General features: G+C 33.9%; 1 protein-coding gene across 1 annotated transcript; it reads right to left on the bottom strand.

The window, feature by feature from the left end:
* Positions 1 to 891: 891 nt before the first annotated feature.
* Positions 892 to 20,124, bottom strand: LOC21409689 (cysteine-rich receptor-like protein kinase 27). The gene is given in 8 exon segments (XM_024173821.1): positions 892 to 991; positions 1,116 to 1,165; positions 1,167 to 1,354; positions 1,478 to 1,570; positions 1,573 to 1,696; positions 16,798 to 16,919; positions 17,310 to 17,432; positions 18,599 to 20,124. Coding segments are annotated over 8 exon segments (2,298 nt in total). The 5' UTR covers positions 20,097 to 20,124.
* Positions 20,125 to 21,884: the final 1,760 nt, after the last annotated feature.

The following is a 21,884-nucleotide window of genomic DNA, read 5'->3' as shown; positions in this document are numbered from 1 at the left end:
AGATGGAAATATATGAGAAATTTATACATGTAGACCAGTATTATAGTTTCATTCAGAAAATATTAGCATCTATTTACTTCATCAATTGTATAATAAGATATTTTAAGTGCATAATACCCCGTTTAAGTTAAAAGAGCCACCACAACTAGGAAGCGTACTGTTGTCTAGTAATACCTACTATTTTACATTGACTAATAACTGGCACTAATACCAGCTAAATTTTTGTCCACCTGAGTTATTTTTAGGCGCTTGCAACCATATATTCACTCTTTACTGATACATTCAACAACAATTTAGCTACAAAGGTTACACATTTCACGAAATTAACTTCACCTGACATATGGAGCGTGCTCGCGTATTAAAGGTGTACTCATCCAGGGATATATATATATATATATATATATGGCCACTCTTGCCTCGTTTATAACAAATCGAAGGGGAGAATAGTAAAAAAAAAATTTATAGTCTTTAGTTCGCTGATTCGAGTTTTTACTGAACCTCAGAAAATACGCTGGTCGTGAAAGTGGTCGGAGGACAAGAGAGTTGGTACTTAGCATCAGAACAACTGAGCCCACATTTGGTCTATCCGCTACTTTTTCTTGCACGCATAACAGCCCAATTTGGATGCATCTTATTATTTCATTTCTTGAAGCTTCCCTCATTGTGGGATCTGTAAGTTTCATAGCTTTACCCTCATTCCAACATTTCCATGCCTGCCATGATCACAATCATGCAGAGAGTTAGAAAATATTATAGATAAATTTCATTGTTACAATAATATGTTTTACAAGTGCATAAGTTATCAAATCCATACATAATTGCCAAGATTATAGTGCTTACATAAGTTAGGAGACTCTCTACATTCTCTCCTTCACGAAAATTTTTGACTTTTTATCCACACACAATCTCCATAACCAAAACGCTGAAACTAAAGACATCAGACTTAATTGAAAATTGTCCATGTCTAGCATATTCCGGAGCCATATATCCACTGTATGTCAACAAATTCACAAGAAAATATGGAAGGAGAGTTTCACTTTTCAAGTAAGAAAATACACACATATACGTATAACTTTGTAGGAAAATTTGATCTTTTAGTGACGTTAGTTACTCACAAGGTCCCAACAATTCGCCTTGTTCTTTCGTTACTTTGATCACAAGCAAGATAGTCTTGCTGTGCCAAAATCAGCAATTTTTGGATTCATTTCTGCATCCAACAAGATGTTACCAGCTTTGAGATCACGGTGAACAATTTTGAGATGGGATTCTTCATGAAGGTAGAGGAGCCCTCGAGCAATGCCTATTATGATCTTGAAGCGTCCGTCCCAATTTAAATTTTCACGCTCAATTGGATCTACATTCTTAAACAGATACAATGATTAATTCAGTTAATAGAGATATATTTTGCAGTGCTCAAATCATATTAAGAGCAAATTCTAAAGACTACTATTCCTAAGGTGATAAAATGCCCACATACCAAATATAAAGCGATCAAGACTTGAGTTTTGCACAAACTCATAGACAAGTAATCTTTCATTTTTCTCCAAGCAAACACCTATGAGGTTGACTAATTCCGGTGTCCAAGCCTTGCAACCAATGGGACCTCGTTCTTAAATTCTAGATCTCCTTGTCCAGGATGGTCAGAATCCATTATCAGCCTCTTCACTGCAATGTCTTTTCCATTGGAAAACCTACCCTGAAAAATATGGCATAGATTCTTCACTAAGTACGTGTTATATAAATAATATCATTTTTTTTTTAAAATGGCGTTTTCATTACCTTATAAACCGCACCAAATCCTCCCTGTCCGAGCTTGTTTTCATCAGAAAAATCATTTGTTGCATAGCTAATCATGCCAAAGTCGAATTGCAAGCATTCTGCGTCGATGTCAATTTCTTCCTTCGCTTCACAGGAGAAACGAACCGACAGTCCAGTTGTTAAATAATTTTACGATGTTGTATCAATTTATCACAAGAAATGTTCGTATTGGATTTATAACAACAATCTCAACTTACTTTCGCGTTTCTTTTTCCTCATTCTCATTCTTGAATAAAGGCAGATGCTAATTAGTAGTACCAGAAAGGCACAAACAGACGGCACAACTACAATGGCCGCACTTGGTGATGTAGCTTTCTTTTTCCCTGAAAAAAGAAAGGGAAAAAAAAAACGAAAAACATAAGAAAAAGAAATTTCCAATGTCGTGTAAAGAGTTGACTTTTGAAACTAGTCTCAACGTTTGAAGAAACTCTGTTTCTAGCCAGACTTCTTGCCAAGAAAAAAAATAAAAAAATAAAAACCTTTCCCGGCTCTTATGCTATCGGTCGGCGGTGGCGGTTGATCGGTAGGTGTCTCAGCAGCTAGGTCATGTAAACGATCGAGGGCATCGTTAATCATACAGCTAGCAAAGCAACATACACGCCGAGACTCCCATAACAACATTTCTCAAGCTTTCCAAGAGCCGCAGTTGCACAATTATCGCAATCTTGGCCTGACAAATCTGGCGTGCACTGTACGAGCGCATAAACTATTTCAAGGTAATTCGGAACAGTCGTGTTTCCCACCGCGTACTTAAGAGAAGAACCGACTTCTCAAATTCTCAAATAAGGCCATGAGTTTTTGGTTGAACCCATCCAAGTTCAACAAGACATTCTGGTCGTTTTTCACATCAAGAAAAGGATCTGTCTCCACGGTGCCTGACAAGTTGCGGTCGGAGAAGCGGAATGTGCATTTTTCGTACCATCCGATGGCCTCCTTGTGATTAGGACAAAGCTGAGGGAGAAGGCGCGCAGAGTCGTCGAGGCAGCCGCGGCAAACATCTGCCTCAACATATCCTCTGCAGAGTCCAGTGGCGTAGACTTTGTCAGGGTTTTCGCCACGGGATGAAGCGTAAAACCCGGCGGTTGAAGTCACGGTTGGAGGTGAAGGAAGAGAGGAGGGTGTAGAGGTTGGTCTGGTAGGTGCTGTTAGTGGTATAATTACCTTGCTTGCTCAGACAAAATGAAGAAAAGCAGTGTTGAAGACGACTTGGTCATGGTATTCCATCTAGTTATCTGGGAAACCGGCATAGTTACTTATGTTTGGTGATATATCAGAGAGAAAAATATTGGTCACTCTAATTGGTTGGATCTAGCTTACCATTTTCTTCCTTTCTTTTTCTTTTTCTGAAAAATATTGGTTACAAAATATTTCCGCACGCATTTGTGGAAGCGCGAAATATTGCAAGTCATAGACTTGGCGGTTATAACTGCGTTCAAACGACTAAGTATAAATCTAATTATTGCTTTAACGTAGAAACAATATATGGATTAACCATTGTGTGGTGGATTGTTGTTGGGGTTGGAAGGGAGGCAGAAAACTCCCGTCCCGCCCCCTGAAACTTAAATTTTATATGGGCAATTTAGGGACTGAACAATTGTCTCGGTTTATTAGTTTTACTTTACAAACAAAAGCCGTATTAGGGTTGATTAGAGAGAGATTAGAGAATATATAAAGAGTTACGTGATGTGCGATTTTCTCTTTGTAAATTTATTCTTCATGATTGTGGATTTTTACCGTCTTTTTAAGCAAATGTTTAGAGTTTTATTATTTTTAAGTTCTACTGAATATTAAGGGGATTTAAAGAGTGATTTTGGGTAACTCTCTTCGTGCAAATATTTTACTTAAGGTGATCTTAAATGGGACCTTAATGGTAAAGGATAGTGAGGAACTTACTAAGCATGTTGTGTCAAATACTTTCACTAATTATCAATTTGCTACTATGATACTTTAGAAGCTTTTTACAAATAATCATTACGGAATGATTTTTAACACGTGACATAGTAAACACGGCTACATAGATATCTAGTGACCATCTTTCAAGTGTCACACATTTGTGGGAAAGTAATTAATAACCTCGGAATGATTTTTATATAAAGTAGCGATCAAAAAGAAATGTCTCACCACATATCCTCCGGCAAAACAAAAGAAAAGAGAGAAAGGGAAAGAAAGGAAAAATTTAGAAACGAAAATAGGGAGTATTCTACCTAATAAGTTTCTTATGTAAAGTACACTTTCCACTGCATTACTTGAACATTAATATGATTTAAAAGCGTGTTTCAATTTTATGTAACGTTTTGTGATATTATGATTATATAAGTTATATTGTAATCATGTTTTTTAAAAGTTTTATGAAGAGTACTATTTTAATGTGTATAAAGTGAACTCTTATGTTTATTATGAACTAATCAGTTAAAGTTATAGAGGCTAAATCCTGAGGAAAAAGTTCCAAGATAGGAGCCATATGTAAAGGATACTTCTAATAAATATGAGATTAGCATCATACAAGAGGGTTCTAAAGCTAAACTTTGAAAAAAAAAGTAACTTAAAGTGAATTTATATGGTTTACTTACAAAGAATATGTTTACATAATTCTTGTCATCATGAGGTTTTAGAATCACATGACCAGTTTATTTTACAGTTCGGTTTTATTTGTAACTTGTTGGAATTTTGTAAACTTGTATTATTTCAATATAATAGTTCCATGATGTTTGTACTACGGTTTAAGATCACTTGATTCTATGGTCGTCCATAGCATCAAGGAAAAAAAAAAGGAATATGTAAATGCAATGTAGCAATCTTCTTGGATTTACCCTTTCCATCGTATTTTATAATCAATGACAAAAGAGTATAATTAATTGATATCAAAAGAAGTCGAGACATGTCTCAACTAGGTTGCTACCTCCTAATTTACGAATCGTGTATTAAAATCTCTACTCAATTTTATTAATAATGTAGAAGAAGAAGAAAGAAAATAATAATAAAAAAAATACAAGAGTCAACCTGACAAAGGGCCTAAATTAACAAGCAAAATAAGAGAGAAAGAAAGAAATAGGTCAAGACTTGAGATGAATTAAAATTAATAAGTTAATAGTTTACATAAGTTAATAAATAGGCTAAATTATTGTTTTTGTCCATAACTTGTCTGGTTATGAAACATAACTTGACAAGTTATTGTCCATAATTTACAGTTTTTATCCATAACTTGTCTGGCTATGAACCATAACTTGACAAGTTTGTCCATAACTTATTTGGTTATGAACCATAACTTGTCACAAGTTATGGTCTATTAATTTCTATAACTAAAAATTGGCCTATATACTTTTTTGAGCTTTTTATATTGGCTTATTTTCTACTATTTCCGGCAAAATAACTACCTTTATGCTTAAAAAAGTCTCATTATAACCTTTCAGATAAAAACACAATAAGGAAAAACAAGATAAGAAAAATAGCTCTCTACATTTACTATTTGACACGTCTATGTCTATAACTAGATACATCTGGAGCTATAAGAGATGCACAAGTTAGAAGAAGTCCATTACCGCATCTTCTATATGAACCGTTTTAGCTGGTGACTAATCAGCCACCCGATTACCATCATGACAATTGTGAGAGACAACAAAATGCATTGTTCAAAAGAAAAAAGAGCGCCAATGATCCAACAAGCTTTGTACTACAATAACAACCATCAATTCAGCTTCAAAGGCAAAGGTATTGCCTATACTAATAAAGATAAACTCGATGGATAGTTTGTCTAATTTTTCGTCTTGGATGTCTTTTTCTAGCTAGTCTGATGATTTTTATTTTGTAATTTACTCGTTAGAGCCATTTTCAAAGTTTTAACTCTTAATTTAACCTCTATTTAATAGCGTTATAAAGTTTTGCGAAAAACAATATTATTGAGATGGTGGGGCCAATTCAATTAAGAAGTCCCCAATAATTTTAAATTCTAATATCTTCTACTTTTGAATTAAATAATAATATTGATAACGATAACAATATAACAGTAATAGAGTGTCTTACTGTGCAGGACAGTTCTGTTTGATTCAGTGGATTTGTACGTTGACCCGTTCACTTCACTGATTCGAGTTTAGAATTCGAGTTGAGATATAATTTTATGTGAGAGCTTTTTACTGTAACAAAAAAGTTAGATGTGATTGTTTGTGAGAGTTTTTTACTGTAGAAAAACTCGAATTTTAAACTCGAATCAGCGAAGTGAACATGGCTAATTTTTGGCATTAACGGAAAATGCAGGTGTGAACTTTATAATCATGACCGGTTAGGTAAGCTGGTAAGCTATCAATTTGAGAAAGTTGGATAGGAAAACTGGTCATTAATATTTAGATTAGTTGGTTGGTTTAGACTTTTTTTTTTTAATTATTTCTTATATTTTAGCATTGGATACAATGAAAGAGATCCCTAAATAAACAATTAATTAAGACTCTAAATTTCTATCCTGAATCTAACCCACTTTAAACATGTAGAATCCGATTTATGATTCCGATTGTGGGCAATAAACATGCTGATTATATAAGGACAATCAAAGCAGCCATGTAAAAAGGGTGTTGATCTTCTGATCGTAATTAATGCTTGCTCTATCCATGTCCAATAATTGTTAGGACTTGAATATATATACATTGCTTACTTTCATTGTTTTCGTCTGATATTGTCGACAATTTGACATGCTGCATGTCTGAATTTTTCAAGGCAGCCTTCTGAATTTAAGAAAAATTAAAATAATACAACTGCGTACGACTTTTTTTTTTATCTATAAAAAGGACTTTTGAAAAAAAAAAAAAAAAAGAATGTGTGGCATTCCAAATATTACTTTGCTTCCGAAACTTGGTAAGGCACCACTTGGTATCTTCGAACTTTAAAAAAAGGGGGGAAATTTACAAATATTACTTTTTTTTTTTTTTTTTTTTTTTTTTTTTTTTTTTTTTGTAAATATTGATTAAGAGATAGTAACTAGTACTAATGAAAGGTCGGCCTTTCTAATTATGTTGGTAGGACGCTAACAAACGATCTATATCAAGCTCACCATTTTAATTCTATTAAATATAAGAAAAATAACTTACAAAAATCCAAAAGTAAACGGCTGGAAGGCTTAGGGCATCTCTAATGCAAGTTGTAATTAATGGATTAATTATAAATTTAATATTTGAGTGTAAAAAATATTTTCAAATGTAATATTATTTATTGTGTTAAATTTTTTATATACTATATTTTGTGACAAATTTCTCACAAAGTATATCATAGATGAAAAAACATAACATTTAATTGTTATTGGTTGAAATGTTTACTTTCATGTAATCATTGCAACTCTTACCTTTTCTAATTATTTTAAAATAAAAGTTTACTTCTACAACTTTTAAAGCTCAATGGTTATGAGAAAAAATAAATTTAGCATTTCAAATAGTATTATGCATTAGAACAAAAATGAAAATAACATAACATAACATATCATCTTTTTTAAGCTAAATATACAATGAAAATATCATAACATATCATATTTTTTATGCTAAATATATAATTAGTATTAGCATTTACATTGTAGATGGTCTTACAATGTCCAAAATCTGATACATAAAAACTCAAGAAACAGTCTCAGAAGAAAAGGGATCTAATCTCTTTTTTTTCTTTTTTTAAATGCAAAACATCATTTCATTAATCAACAAAGTATGAAGTTTACAAAGAACTCAATACAAAAAATTTGATGCAACAAATCAAATCGATAGATCCGTTGGCATCCTAGTACAAGGATCTAAGATCCGATGATGGACACAATTTGGAGCACTTCTCTCTGCTCGTTTAATTCTCCTTGCACGGTTGGCTCTCCTGAGGGGGTTGTAGCAAACTCTCTGTAATGACTGATCTCTAAAAGCTAATATTCTTCCAGATCAAGCTCACCGAAACACAAGATCATCTGACGAAAAGTAAACATAAGATAAAAAACAACACAAAACCCACACAACGTTAGAGCTTGGTGGGGGAACACAATAAAAATTAACAAAAACAACCAAATCTCACACAGATCTAACAATTTGTGAGGAAAAAAAACACCAATAGTCGCAGAATGACTACCTTTATTCCACTAATAACTCTATAAAAATAGAGTTATTTTACTAATTTTTATGCATTTAAATTGGCTAAGTTCTTAAGATTTTATCTCATTTAAGTTTAATTTTGTGCAATTTCAATAGTTAAATTTTAGCTGATTTCGTTCTAATTGATTTTACTTTGGTGCAATTTTGATTTATTTTACTAGTTTTTTCTTCAAAATAATTATTTTTTTCATTTGTGTAATTTAATTAGGTGAAAAGGAGTAAAATATTAATAGTGCATTTAATTACCGTGATTTATTATAATATTTTTTACACAAAAATTTACGTAAATTAAAAATAATTCTTAATAATAACTTTAAATTTATAAATCAAAAGTTCGCCGGACCAAAATGGATCAAAAATGCAAAGAGAAAGGGCTCGAACTCGAATTTTGAGTCAGCACCAAACAAAGCCCATTCTCGCGAGTGAAAAAGTGAAGAAGATCGCTCTTGTAACCGTCAGATTTCTTCCATTAGCGGTTTAGATCGCGAGTGTTGTACACTCTCCTCTCGGCACGTTTGAGCAACAAAGCTGCAGCATCTCACCACTTCCACGTGGCTTGTACCCACTTTCTCCCTACCAGGCCCGCCGCATCAGAAGCCTTTTGGGGTTTGGCCTCTTTCTTCTCTCCCATCTGCGTGAAATAAAAGGCTTTTTGTGTTGATTTTAGCTGAGGACATTCCCACCAGCTCATTAGCGGAACCAGAGAGGAGAAAAACAAAGGAAGAAAGAGGAGAGAAATGAGGAAAAAGAAAGAAAAAAGATGTAACATTACATTATTAGTTTAAGGTTTTAGGACATTTTTTGTTTAAGGTTTTAGGATTTTATTTTTAATTTTAGTTTTAGGATTAGGAGCAATTTCAAGGAGGATGGGAGAAGAAGAGCCTGAAGATTGGGATTTTCAACTACATGTTTTTCTATTCCTTAATCTCTTTAATTTTGTGCTTCAGTGTCATTTAATTTCTTTGGGATTGTGATATTTTATTTTAGTTATGAAGTAATTTCTTTTTCTCTAGAATTGCAATCTAACCCTACTAATGGATTTTTGTTGATTTCGCTTATGTGATTTTTAGTTGATTAATTGGTATTGCCCATCTTATTAAGAACTTAATGCTCCTAATTACTTGGCCAACAATTAGGAGATCGTAGGAATTTCGATGAACTTGGAAGAGGGATTCTAAATTTTTGCCTAATAATAGGATAGCATATGTAAGTATAGAATAGGAATATATCTACATTACATATGTGGTGATAGTGAGTGCCTTGGCTTAATGAATTTATGCTAGGTCATGCTTCATGGGAATATAGGACTGTGATTAGTATGGATATATCTATTAGTTTATGGGAAGAGGCTAGTAGAGAGGTTTGTGCACTTGACCAACAATTCAATTGATTAAACTTAATCGTTTAGAGAGTAAAATCAATTCGAATGACATTAATTGGGTGAAACAAGGTTTTAAAAGGCGGAAACGGAAGCTGAGGCGTTTTGTCTAATTGAGGCGAGGCGTAAGCCTCAAGGTTTTCTTCCTACTCCCTACATCAAGAAATATCAATATAAGTTTTAGTGATTGCCAGAATTGCTGAAGTTGCTGCTGGTTGCTATAGTCGAAGACGGAGAAGAGGCAGCCCTTCACGTTTCAGCTTTTGCTAGGGTTGCTAGGGTTTGTTTTAAGTTTTTAACATGTGTGTGTGTGTTTTCTTTTTATCTTAAATGGGAGATTTTGCGTTATTGTTTCTTACTAGTCAGGATTGTCTTTTACTTTCCACTTTTGAGGATCCCTCAGTTCAAGGCGCGCCTTGAGACGTTCGAAGCACTCTCCTTTTTAAACTATGGGTGAAATTGCGGTTTTAGAGATTTTATTTCCATTTCTTAGTTTATTTTGTTAGATTTAGTTTTGTTATTTTTATTTTAATTATTCGGTCATTTGAATAATCTTAGAGTTGATCCAATGTCGGTAATTAACGCAAATTGAACACAATCTTTGTGGGAACGTTACTTTACTCACTCTTTATTACTTGTTACGATTCTATGCACCTGCAGATCCCATGCAACAAGTTTTTGGCGCCATTGTTAGGGATTGTTTTGTTTCATTTTTAGTTAATATCAATACCAATTAGCTCTAAGATTAATTTGAACTTTTTATTTGCTTTTATTTTGCTTTCTTTTTTTTTTTTGATTGTTTGTTTTATTTCTCTTGTTTGAGGTACTTCACGATGTTCCATCAGCAAATCCTCTTGAATTTTGCTCAACGTGACTTGGAATCATTTTCTAGTGCTTGGTGGAGATATAAAGACTTGCTAATTAGGTTTCCATTTCATGATTTTTCTACAGAGTGTCAATTAGAGATTTTCCTTAATGGCTTATGTGCTCTAACAAGATGTTGGGTTGAAAGGGAAATGATACCAACCAACAATCCGTCGATGAAGCCTACTTTATGTTGGAAGACATGGCGGAGTTTGATTATTGGAACATGAATTGTTCAAGGAACAACCACGGTTGGGAGAACAATTTGAACTTTGAGGAGCCATGGTTTGACACCCAATCTCAAGAGACAATGGGGGACCTAGAAACCCTTTTTGCTCAAAGCATGGTGAAGATAGATAAATTGCTAGAGGGATTTAAAGAATTGAACGCATCCATTTCTACCATAGATACTCAAAACGGAAACATCCGAGAATGTCATCTTGAGAAGCCTACACCATGTGAGAAATACTTGGAGTTGTTTCATGACGACTCTATAAGTAAGGAGGGGACACAAGACTCGGTCATTGATGAACAATCACAAGAAAAAGTCTATGGTGCCCAACTCGTTTTGCCACCGCCGAATATTGAAGCTTACATCTACGCATATCCTATGTGGCCAACACCTCCTCCACCTACACTAGCATCACTCCTTTTTGCCTACTAAGCAAATTCACCGAAGCCAACTCATGTTGGCTCCACGAACCAAATCCGTCCAAATTTTGCCAAGTTTGAGGGTGTCCACAACCAAGGCCGATTTGTAGCGTCCTTTGACACTTACTATGGGCGGAAACTGCTCTTTGATGAGTGCTTCTTTAAACGTCCGGCTGAAGACGTTTAAAACAAGCGCTTCTTGGGAGACAACCTAAGTTTCTAAAACCTTTTTTCCTTATTTAGTTTGAATTTCAATAAACTTTCAAGTTTTAGAGTCTCATTACTTGTTTTGTTATGTTTTTTTTTAAAGGACCAAGTAGCGAAACAAGGGGAGTTGGTGTCATTTTAAGAGAACAAGCTCCTTGGACTTTAAGGATCCAAGCCATTAAACCAGAGCACCACTTAGGGGAGTTTCTTGAAACTTTCTCTAAATTTTTATTGATTTCTTACACATTCAGAGAACTTAAGCATATTGTGTTTGGAGGGTGAAACTTTTGTCTGTGTTTTTAATTTGTTTTGAAAAAGAAAAATATTAGAAAAACTAAAATGTTTGAATAATTTGAGGTTCGTTGTGCTTTCTTTGGTGATTTTCCCGGCCGTTCCTATGATGAGATTATGATTGATAGTTTGTATAGATTTTGGAAAAGTGCGAATATTGTCTTGGTTTGTGTTTGATTCTTGTGTTAGTTTCATTTTGATTGTGTTAGTTTCACCATCTTTGAGTTGTTGTGTTTATCTAGAGAAGGTTTATGTGAATGTGAATTCTTTTGATCTCACAAGTCTTAAAATTTGTTTGATTTTCTTTGAAGCAAAATCCTAGACTACACTTACGCTAAGAAAATGATTTAGTCCATCTTTAGACCGTTTGAGCTTTTCAAGCCTACCATAACATATTTGCATCTTTAGTATACCCACTTGAGCCTAACTTTTTCATTTTCTTTGTTATCCACATATTAGCTTAGGCTCTAAATAATTTTCCAATTTTCCGTCCTAGACTCTTTAAGCATATTGATCTTCTTAGGAATTATTTATCAGCTATGCTAATGTTATGAGAGGAAGAGTGGAGTTTAGAATGTCTCGTTTTATTTGTGTTCATGTTGTTAATTTTCTCTTTATTGTTGAATGCTTATTAAAAAAAAAAAAAAAAACAAAAGAAAACAAAGTTTGAGGGTGTAGTAGCCAAAAAAAAATAAATAAAATGAAGAAAAAGAAAAAAAGAGAAAAAGAGAAAGAATGCTACATCCTTAAAGAAAGGTAAGTTTGGGGTGTAGTAGCTCAAAAAAAAAAAAAATACAAAAAACAAAAGCAACAAAATCAAAAACAAAAAAAAAAAGAAAATAAAGTTTGTGATAAAGAAAGTTGAAAATAAGTTTGGGGGAGGTCTACTTAGGTGAGTGAAAGGAGCTCTTCAAAGGTCTTAGAAGATTAATGTGCTTAGAGGGTGACTTGAGCCATAAATTTATTCCATATATATCCTAACCCTCACCCTAGCCATACATTACAAGTTTAATGAAGTCCTATTGATCTTTGATACAGTGTTAGTTGACATTAGTGGAGAGAGGAATGAAAAGCAAACATATGGGACTTATTTATTTTTGAGATTCTTTGGTCTTCTTGTTTGCATAAACTTACCCGGTTTACATTGAACAAAATGAGAAAAGACTAAGCACACACATTCAAATCATTCGCAACTCTTGACAATTTTTGTGTTTGTTGCTTAAGCTATGTCTATTTAGTAATTTTTGAGGATTCACCAACGACTGAAAAAAGAGAAGAAAATACTAACACGGACTCCACCATTGTGTAGATTGGCCGACGTAGAGTGTGAGGGTGTATTTTGGGGGCCGGCTGACCGGAAACACGGTTTTGATAGTCGGCCGGACTATTCTCCTTACCCGCTCTCTCTCTCTCTCTCTCTCTCTCTCTCTGAACCAGAAATCTTCCCAATACTGTTCAGTATCTAATCTTCTAGCCAGGGGGAAAAAAAAAAACCCTAGAAGGACGTGCTACATTAAAAACTTTGGTAGGAAAAAACCAATATGAAAAGCCCCAGTAAGGAAAATTTTTTGATTAACATAGAGGTTTGGTTGTTCGATTTCGCTAATAATGATGGTGAACATTATAATAATTAATGCTACAATCTTATAATAATAACCATATTTACGTGTGATACATAACGTTGTCTACCTTTTTAAATTTCTAATGTTATTTTATTATCATATAGTTGCAATTTTTGTGAGACCAAAATTAGGGATAGTAGTTCCCCTAAAAAACATGAGGATAGTAGTGTCATTATACATGCGATTAAGTAGCCAGTTTTGTAACAAAATAAAATCAGAGACAACTTTTAGAGTGAACACGAATTTTAAACATTTATATCATTAGCCCGAGTGATCTTCCGCCCAATAAATTCAACAGTGTCTGTATATTTAGGTGGAAAAGTTTTCATTTTTTAAAACTGTTTATTATTAGTGTACATGTTTAATTAAAATAATAAAACTATGGTGCATAGCACAGACCCGATAGACACAAAAATTGAACATGACCTGGATAAGAGCTAATTTTCTCCATTTTTATATAAAAAAAAAAATTCACTAAACACAATATTCAAATTTAATCATATCCAATATTCTCTAATCCTGTACATCAAATAACCCAAAAACTATAATCATTGACTACTTTACTCCAATCTATAGATTCCTCTTAATTAATGATATTTCTTTTATGACGCAGAATTCTAAACACAGGGTGAAGATAAAGAGAAGTCATTATAAACCACAAATTCAGACGAATTGTATTACAAGCTCAAATGTTATTTTTCCATATCTGAAAGAGTTCAGTATAGACTCATCCTCTTAGGACTTCCACACCAAAACGAGGCGTTCTGATAAGCAAAACGACTCTATAAATAGGCAAACGACAGCCACTTTAAACAGCTAAGCAAAACGTCCAGCAATATTACACTAAACAACCAGCGTATCCAAAGCTTTTATTTAGTCGTAAACGACCTTGATTAAGGGATTGACTGGTAGAAACAACACTAAAACCATTGTTCCTCTGGCATTGTCACTAAGACATGTTGGTTCTCTTAACATCATATAACCTGAAACATTGTTTCATTAAAACCACTGCTAAAAATGCTTAATGGATCGAGCCGAGTTGTAACTAAGTACTGATCCTCAAGCTAGCGAGGGTAGAGTTCTGAAACTGAAACCTCATTCTGGGAATCACGATCTGATATTGTCATTACTCCCGATTTCCCATCAGACGCTACTAACATATTGTCTGGTCCAATGTCACTATGCATAAAAAATGCCGGTCTTGAGGGTACTGCGAGAGTTACAGAGTGGCTATTAAGCATGAGAACGATTGAATTCATGGTGGGTCTATCCGCGGCATTTTCTTGAACACACAACAATCCAATATGTATGCATCTCATTATTTCAGCTCGCGAACCGACTGAAATGGTGGGATCTATAACTTTTGAAGCTGTCCCTTCCTTCCAAATTTTCCAGGCCTGAAATGTTTTTAAAAATGTGAAGAATTAGCAGGCCGGGTTTTATTTTTAATAAATAAATAATGAGACAAGATAACTAGCATCAGATGTAGAAAAACATCTCAACTAAATTGGTATCTAGATCCTACCACTCCAGTATTATCGAAATAAGAAAAATGATAAAAAAATATATATATATATATAAGGATAGCATATCCACCTAAAGGCCGAAAGCCAGAAGACCACAACAACAACCAGCCTTATATGTAATGCCCAAAATATTATAATTGTGGTTTTTCTTGCTTTTTGATGAGGTTTTCATGGGCTTTTTGTTTATGCGCTGGTTAGAGATGAATTCTTTGTTGATAGACATATTTTTAGTTGGCTAGTGTGAGTTATTGTTGAATTGAGTGTGTGTTTCTCTTGCTTTGATCTGATTTAAGACATGATTTGGAGGAGTTTTGGTTCATTTTTTCTCTGTTCAAATGTGTTTTAGTGAGGTGTATGCAATTTGTTTGGTGAAATGCTTGGCTGAAAATTCTGTTTTGGTTGTCTGAACACGTCTGATTGCGAGCGGAATATCTCTTAGAGTACTTGTTTAAAGCTGAAATTTTGGGTATTGAAACTAGACACTTTGAACTTGCTGTGGTGAAACTTTCATGGGAAAAGGCTGAAAGACGAATACCAAATCAGGTCTGCTGCTGGACTTTTTCCTGACAGATGGCGGAATTGGCTTATTTTTAAACCTACTCAAATGGACCTCAAATAAAGTGAAATTTTGCAGGATGCTTCTTTGTCATGTCTATTTTTACTATACATATTTTCATGACCAATGAGTTTGTGTATTGAAGTTTATGTTTTTTTTTTTTTTTAAAATTTATATATCAAGAGGATCTTTGCAAATTTGTACATGTGTGATTGTCAAAATGGTTCTCTTGTGCTTAAATGGATATAATGTGCATTTGATAGGTTTATAGCACATCAAGTTTACCAAGAAGGATCCACTCTCCACTCTATCCTAAGAACTATTGGAATTCAAGTAGAATCTTGTTTTCAAACTTCACAAGAAACAATAGTATGTGTTTGAAAGTCTTTTCTGTGCTAAATGGATTGAATGACTTGTATGATGGTGATTGTTTTATGAACATATTTGTCAAAGTAAATCTATTGTACCCCTATGTTTCAATTTAAAATGAAGTGTAAAATATGGTTTAGTATTTGGGTAGGCAAGGGATGCAGGAGGGACCAGCGGACCCAAAATATAGTGGTGAAATTCCTTGAGGCACGAGGTTTTTGATTGAAATTGTTGTAAATAGTACTTCTATGTATCTACTAATGCTATAATATGTAAATATTTGTTTTCTTTCAAACTCTTCTTTAATCAATAGAATGAAGTAATGTCCACCAGTTTGACTAGACAAAGCCTTATTGTGGTGTCCTCTAGTTGAGATGGAGTGTGTTACACTATATGTACACGATATGCTGTAATTATACCCCCATACATTGTAGCGTATATATAAGAAAAATATAAAGGAATCGTATTTGCACTTACATAGGTTAAAAGGCTTTCTTCTTTATCTTCAATATCCCGAAAACAACTATTCTTTTGTCCACTCACCAGCTCCAAAAGTAACACTCCAAAGCTAAAAATATCAGACTTGACCGAAAAGATTCCGTGAAGCGCATACTCTGGTGCCATGTATCCACTGTAACACCAAAAATTAATGAATTAACGAGCAAGAAAAATGTCATTATTCTTCGTTGCACTAGTTGCTTTTTGCTTATGGTCAAATATCAAGGACTTGTATATTGATGTCTTAGTACAAACTAACATTTGTCGTATAAAATGCAGCCCCTGGTTTGAAAAGGGTACTTACTAGGTCCCCACAATTCGACTTGTATTGCCTTGAGTTTGATCAATCACAAACAATCTTGCCATTCCAAAGTCTGAAATCTTGGGGTTCATTTCTTCGTCTAACAAAATATTACTAGCTTTGAGGTCGCGGTGTATAATTCTTAAACGAGAATCTTCGTGAAGATATAGTAGGCCACGAACAATGCCATGGACAATTTTGAAACGTTGATCCCAATTTAACTCTGCACGCTTGGTTGGATCTGCGAGTTCATACAAGTATATATATTCTTGTCAGTACTAATCAATAAATTAGTGCGCCCAAATTTAAGTTTAGTATTTCTTAGTTGTATACCAAATATGAATCTATCAAGTATATATAGGTAAGGTCTCTGGTCAAACACTTAGAAAGTGTCTGACCGGAACGACAGTTGTATAATTCTGCATAAATCGTGTATATTTACATATAAAGTCGTGTATTAAGTTATAAGAAACGAAAATGTATATTAATCCTCAAAATATGTATTTTTTTTATAGCAATTAGTGAACACATAGCATGTATATATATATATATATATATAGCAAATTTCTCTAGCTCGTTTGTATTTAATTTTGGACAAATATTGTACTTTACCCGGTAAACGACTCCAAATCCTCCTTGTCCAAGCTTGTTGTCGTCGGAGAAGTTGTCTGTTGCCTCTCTTATGGTTTCGAAGTCATACTGCAAAGATTCCGCCCAGCTAATTTCGTCGGAAGCTTCGAAAGAAGACGTTGGTTATTCAATGGTATGCATGAGATAATGCCTTCTGAAAGCTAGATTAGCATAGTTTTTTCCCTTTTCAAGAAGATCTTTTAGAATTTCCTTTGACGGTAGATTTTTTAACAAAATTTCAATTATAGACGTGACAAACTTTTACCCTCACTCTGGAAGTATTTTTCATTTTATAACACATTTATGTCATGCTAAAAGATAAGTTGGGATCTGCTAGTTTCCTCTAATGTGCATGAAATTGTTTTTTGATCTCTTCATTTGAAAGAAAAAAAAGAAAAACAAAACAAAAATCATTACAGGATAAAGTGCCGAAATAGGAAGCTAAATCTTGGAAGTGAATGGTTGCAGCAACAAATTAAGCGAAAATAACTTACTTCCGGGTTTTCTACTTAGTGGCTTCCTTATCTTTAGAAAAATGTATGTGCTGATGATAAGTATCAACACGATAACTGTAGGAATAACAGCTGCAACAAGAGTATGTGTTGTCTTACTCTTTCCTGCAAAACTCAAGTGTGTACATTAACAACGTTTCTTGTTTTGAAAAAATAAAATAAATATATAAAAGTCACACAACTAGAACTTATGAAACGGAATACAATCTCAACCTTTCACCAAAGAAATGTCCTCTCACAGATCTTTTTTTTTTTCCTTAAAAAAAAAAAAAGATATAAACCGAAAACAAGAAAGTGGATTTTTTCATTTTTGTGGAGACTAAAAATATCCATATTGTCACTATAACCTTTAAAATTTAATTTTTTTTAACCGGATTAGAGCACTGTATTGTATAGTAATATATTAATACAATGATTAGTGTGACCATTATATTTATAAACTAACACAGATGGTAAAATAATATAGTTTATGTCCTATTATAGAGAATACGATTTATTTTTAGTGTATTGTATTATTTATTTTATAGCGGATCCATGTTCAATGTCAAGATTGAGTACGACTGCGGGTCGGTGTTAGGCTAACATGGATCATGCCGGAACTTATAATTATTTTTAAAATTATATTTTTACCCTCAATTTTAAGAAAATTACATCTTGATCTCAAATTTTTTGAATAAATATATTTTGACCCCTAAATATTTTGAAAATTAAAATTTGACCCTAAAGTTTTAAAAAATTACACTTTGACTCATTTTAAAAAAATTATATTTTAACTCTAAAATTTTAAAAATATACATTTTGACCCTTTATACAATATGTCACGATATCAAACTCCATATCTTATTATAATAATACAATACAATACAATATAAGCTACCAAACATGACTAAATGAAAAAAAAAAATCATTATTGCAATTTTACCATGCAGACAAAGAGTTTACTTTTCAGTTCAGAATTGACAAAACATTCTTGTTCTTTTCACAACTCAATCAAAATGCACTCTTTTCTGCTACAGTATTTTCTCTCACAAAAATTTAACATTTTTGCTACAGTATTTTTTCTCAAATTAAAAAGTTTGAGTTGCAATTTGAGTTGTGAAAAGAACACACCTTCAGTTTCTCAGATAAAATAAGTAAAATCATGATATAGAAAGCTAATTCAAATATATATATATATATATATATTTGTGCTGAGGTATTTATATAAAGCATGAAGCAACAAATGTTTGCTTATTCAAAAAAGTTAAACAAAGCACGGATATACCATATACCTTTAGAGGACTTAGGAGACGTCATTGGGGCATCGGCAGTAGGCACAAAGAATTGTGACACTTCGTACCTCAAATTACAACTTGGTTTAAGAATCCTTGCCCCTTGCTTTCCAGAAAATTGCTGTGGAATGAACAAGCTTGCCTCTTGTAGGCAACCGTTACACTGTTGCGTGTCCAAATCAGGAGTGCACTGCGTTGTCGCGTAAATTGTTTCGTATCCCGGAATGGTAGATTCGCCTGATGCATACTTCTTTAGTGAATCGCCAGATGCAGCTTTACTTATCAAGTTATCCAACAATGGTTTAAGGGTAATCCTGAACAGATTTGGATCCCACGCAGCATTTGGGCTCGGCACATACATCCTCGGGTCATCTTGCCTCAAAGAGAATATAGATTTGTTGGAAAACCGTACCATACAAAGCTCGTCCCATAGGATCGCCTCCCTTCGGTTCTGGCAACGCCCCAATAGCCTTTCGCTAGAGTTGTAAACGCAACTCCGACAAATTTCTGGTGAAAGATCTCCTCTACATAGCGCGATTGCATTAACTATGTTGGAGTTTTCTCCCGAAGAAGAATTGTAAAACCCGTAATCTGTTCGGTTACTAGCATTAGAAGAGAAAGAGGAGAGAGCATTTCTGAGATTTTTCTCAAAGGTAGCAATACTGGTGTCGTTGCTAACGTTATAACAGTACCAACAGAACTCTGCCGCCTGCGTGCATAACCCGTTTTGTTGAGGGCCGTTAGAGTCGTAAAATCTGCTTGATTCATACCTTAGATTGCAGCTGGGTTTGAGAATTCTCCCGCCATTCTTTCCATCACAACATTCTGGAATCTTTAAGCTCGAGTCTTGTAGGCAATCGTTGCATTCCTTCTGGCTCAAATCGGGAGTGCACTGGACAAGTGCGTATATTGGTTCCGAGTTTGACACCTTTGCGCTGCCTTTCGCATACTTTTGAACAGCGGATGCAGCCTTAGTGATGAGGTCGTCAAGCAGAGGCTTTAACGCTTCCTTAAACTTTTCTGCATCCGCCGCTTCATTCGGGCTCGACAACAACTTAATGGGCTCGTCCTTTCTGATGGAAAATATGGAGTTGCTAGAGTACCGGACCATACAACGCTCTCCCCACAAGATTGCCTCCTTCCGATTAGGACAACTCTCCAACAGCATGTAACTAGTCTCGTTTAAGCATTTTTGGCAATCGTTTAACTCAAGGCCTCCTCTGCACAGACCGATCGCATTGACTTTGTCGGGGTCTTGCCCCAAGGAAGCATTGTAAAACGAGTAATCGGCCTGGTCGGGGATGGATGAGGAGATGGAGAGTAAGAGTTTCTGTAGGTTTTTTTTGTAGGTGCTATTTCTGCTGTAGTTGCCACTGCCGGAACAGTTCCAGCAGAACTCAGCGCTTCCGGTGCAGTCTTGAAGCTGGGCAAGGTTTGGAGTGGTGAGAAGGTGTATGAAAATTGGAAGGACGAATACAAGTAGAGCTGAGGAACTCATTTCTGTTGGCTAGCGATTTAGTGTTAATTTTCTGAAATGGTTGACTGACAGTGTATATTATGTGAAGTGGACTTAAATAGATGCTTGTAGATGCTTTTAGTTTACTTAGGCTCATTTAATCAAAATATAAGAATATAATTTATGTTTTTAAAAGATATTGAGATTATTCTTTACGTTTTTCTAATTAGATAATCTAGTATTTTTTTTTTAATTATGCAATATTCATCTTTAATGTTAGATTTAAATAAAATCAGCTACACGCAAAAAGTTTTTTTTGTTTTTGTTTTTTGTTTTTGTTTTTTGGTCATACATAAAATCAATTGAGCAATATTTGATTTTAACAACAAATTTGTCAAGAATCAACCAAAAAAAACTTTTAAAAAAAAGTTAATAAATTTCTCTCAAATGTTGAAAAAAATTAAAATCAAATTTAATAGTATTGGGATTTCTCTATCAGAAAATCATTTTCCTTTAGACACAACGAGTTTTGTGTACTTAGACACAATGAGTTTTGTGTAAATTTGACATCAAAAGTGAATTTTGTATAGTAAAAAAAATTAAATAGCTAAATTTTGTGTGATTAGAAAAAGGGAGAATGAAGTAAATAGTAAATTTTCAGTAAATAATTAAAGTAAATAGCAGATTTTTAAAATTATTTCAAATAAATAGCAGTAAATTAAATGTGCTAAAAAATCTTTCTACCAACGTTCAGTCCCACCTAGAGACAATTATAATTCATGGAAGATATAAAATATATAGGAGGACTAGTCTTTCTCGGGGATGATAGTCAATAAAACCAAAATTCAATTTTCATGAAAGGGGAGACTATCTTCCATGAAAAATTTGTCTCCAGGTGGAGCAGGTGGGGCTGAACGTTGGTTTTTCCAAATTGGACTCTTTTTCTCATCTGTTATTTTTTATTTTATCTCTCTCTCTCTTTATTTCTAAATGTTTCTAGGGAGTTTATCCAGTATTCCCTCCTTTTTAGGAACACCGATGTTCTCTGCTTTTTCAGCCGTTAAATTTAATCAAAATCACACCAAAATAAAAAGTTTGTAGAACAGACAGATTCGGATACATATTTGACAACTGAAAAGCAGAAAACACCGATGTTCTTAAAAAGGAGGGAACACCGGAGAAAGTCCCATGTGTCTATTCTTTGTTCTCTTTTTTGTTTTCTCATCTCCATCTGAAGTATCATTTTTCAAGATTTCTTTAATTAAACAACATTTCTTTCTCGGGACTTTCTCTGGTGAGTGTTACATGCTTATCAACCTTCGAATCTGTATTAAATTTGGTAAAAATTCAAATTAGATTGAAAAAGTGATACATATTCGATGACTGATAAGCAGAAAACACTAGTATTTCTAAAAAAGAGAATACATCAGAAAAAGTCTCATATAATATATTGAACCCTCAGAGAAAAGTAATATATAGTAGGGACCATGGAAGCCGCCATTTATGAATTTAAATTCTTCTGTCATGAAGAGTCATTAATGAGGCGATAGGCGATGTCGATCATTGTTCTTGACATGGATTGTTTGAAATGTGAAGGCAAGCTTTTTGATTTTTTTTCCTCATTGAACACGTAACTGAGTAGAGCATCGATTATGACCTAACTATGAGTTAGCAAAAATTCCAATTTGGAAATACCAACGTTCAGCCCCACCTAAAGACAATTATAATTCATGGAAGATATAAAATATCTAGGAGGACTAGTCTTTCAATAGTCAATAAAACCAAAATGTCAATTTTCATGAAAGGGGAGACAATCTTCCATGAAAATTT

This window comes from Morus notabilis, unplaced genomic scaffold, assembly GCF_000414095.1.
Source record: "Morus notabilis unplaced genomic scaffold, ASM41409v2 Scaffold518, whole genome shotgun sequence".
NCBI classification, from domain to species: Eukaryota; Viridiplantae; Streptophyta; class Magnoliopsida; order Rosales; family Moraceae; genus Morus; species Morus notabilis.
The sequence above is the reverse complement of the archived record's forward strand: the minus strand, read 5'-3'. Positions and strand labels throughout refer to the sequence as shown.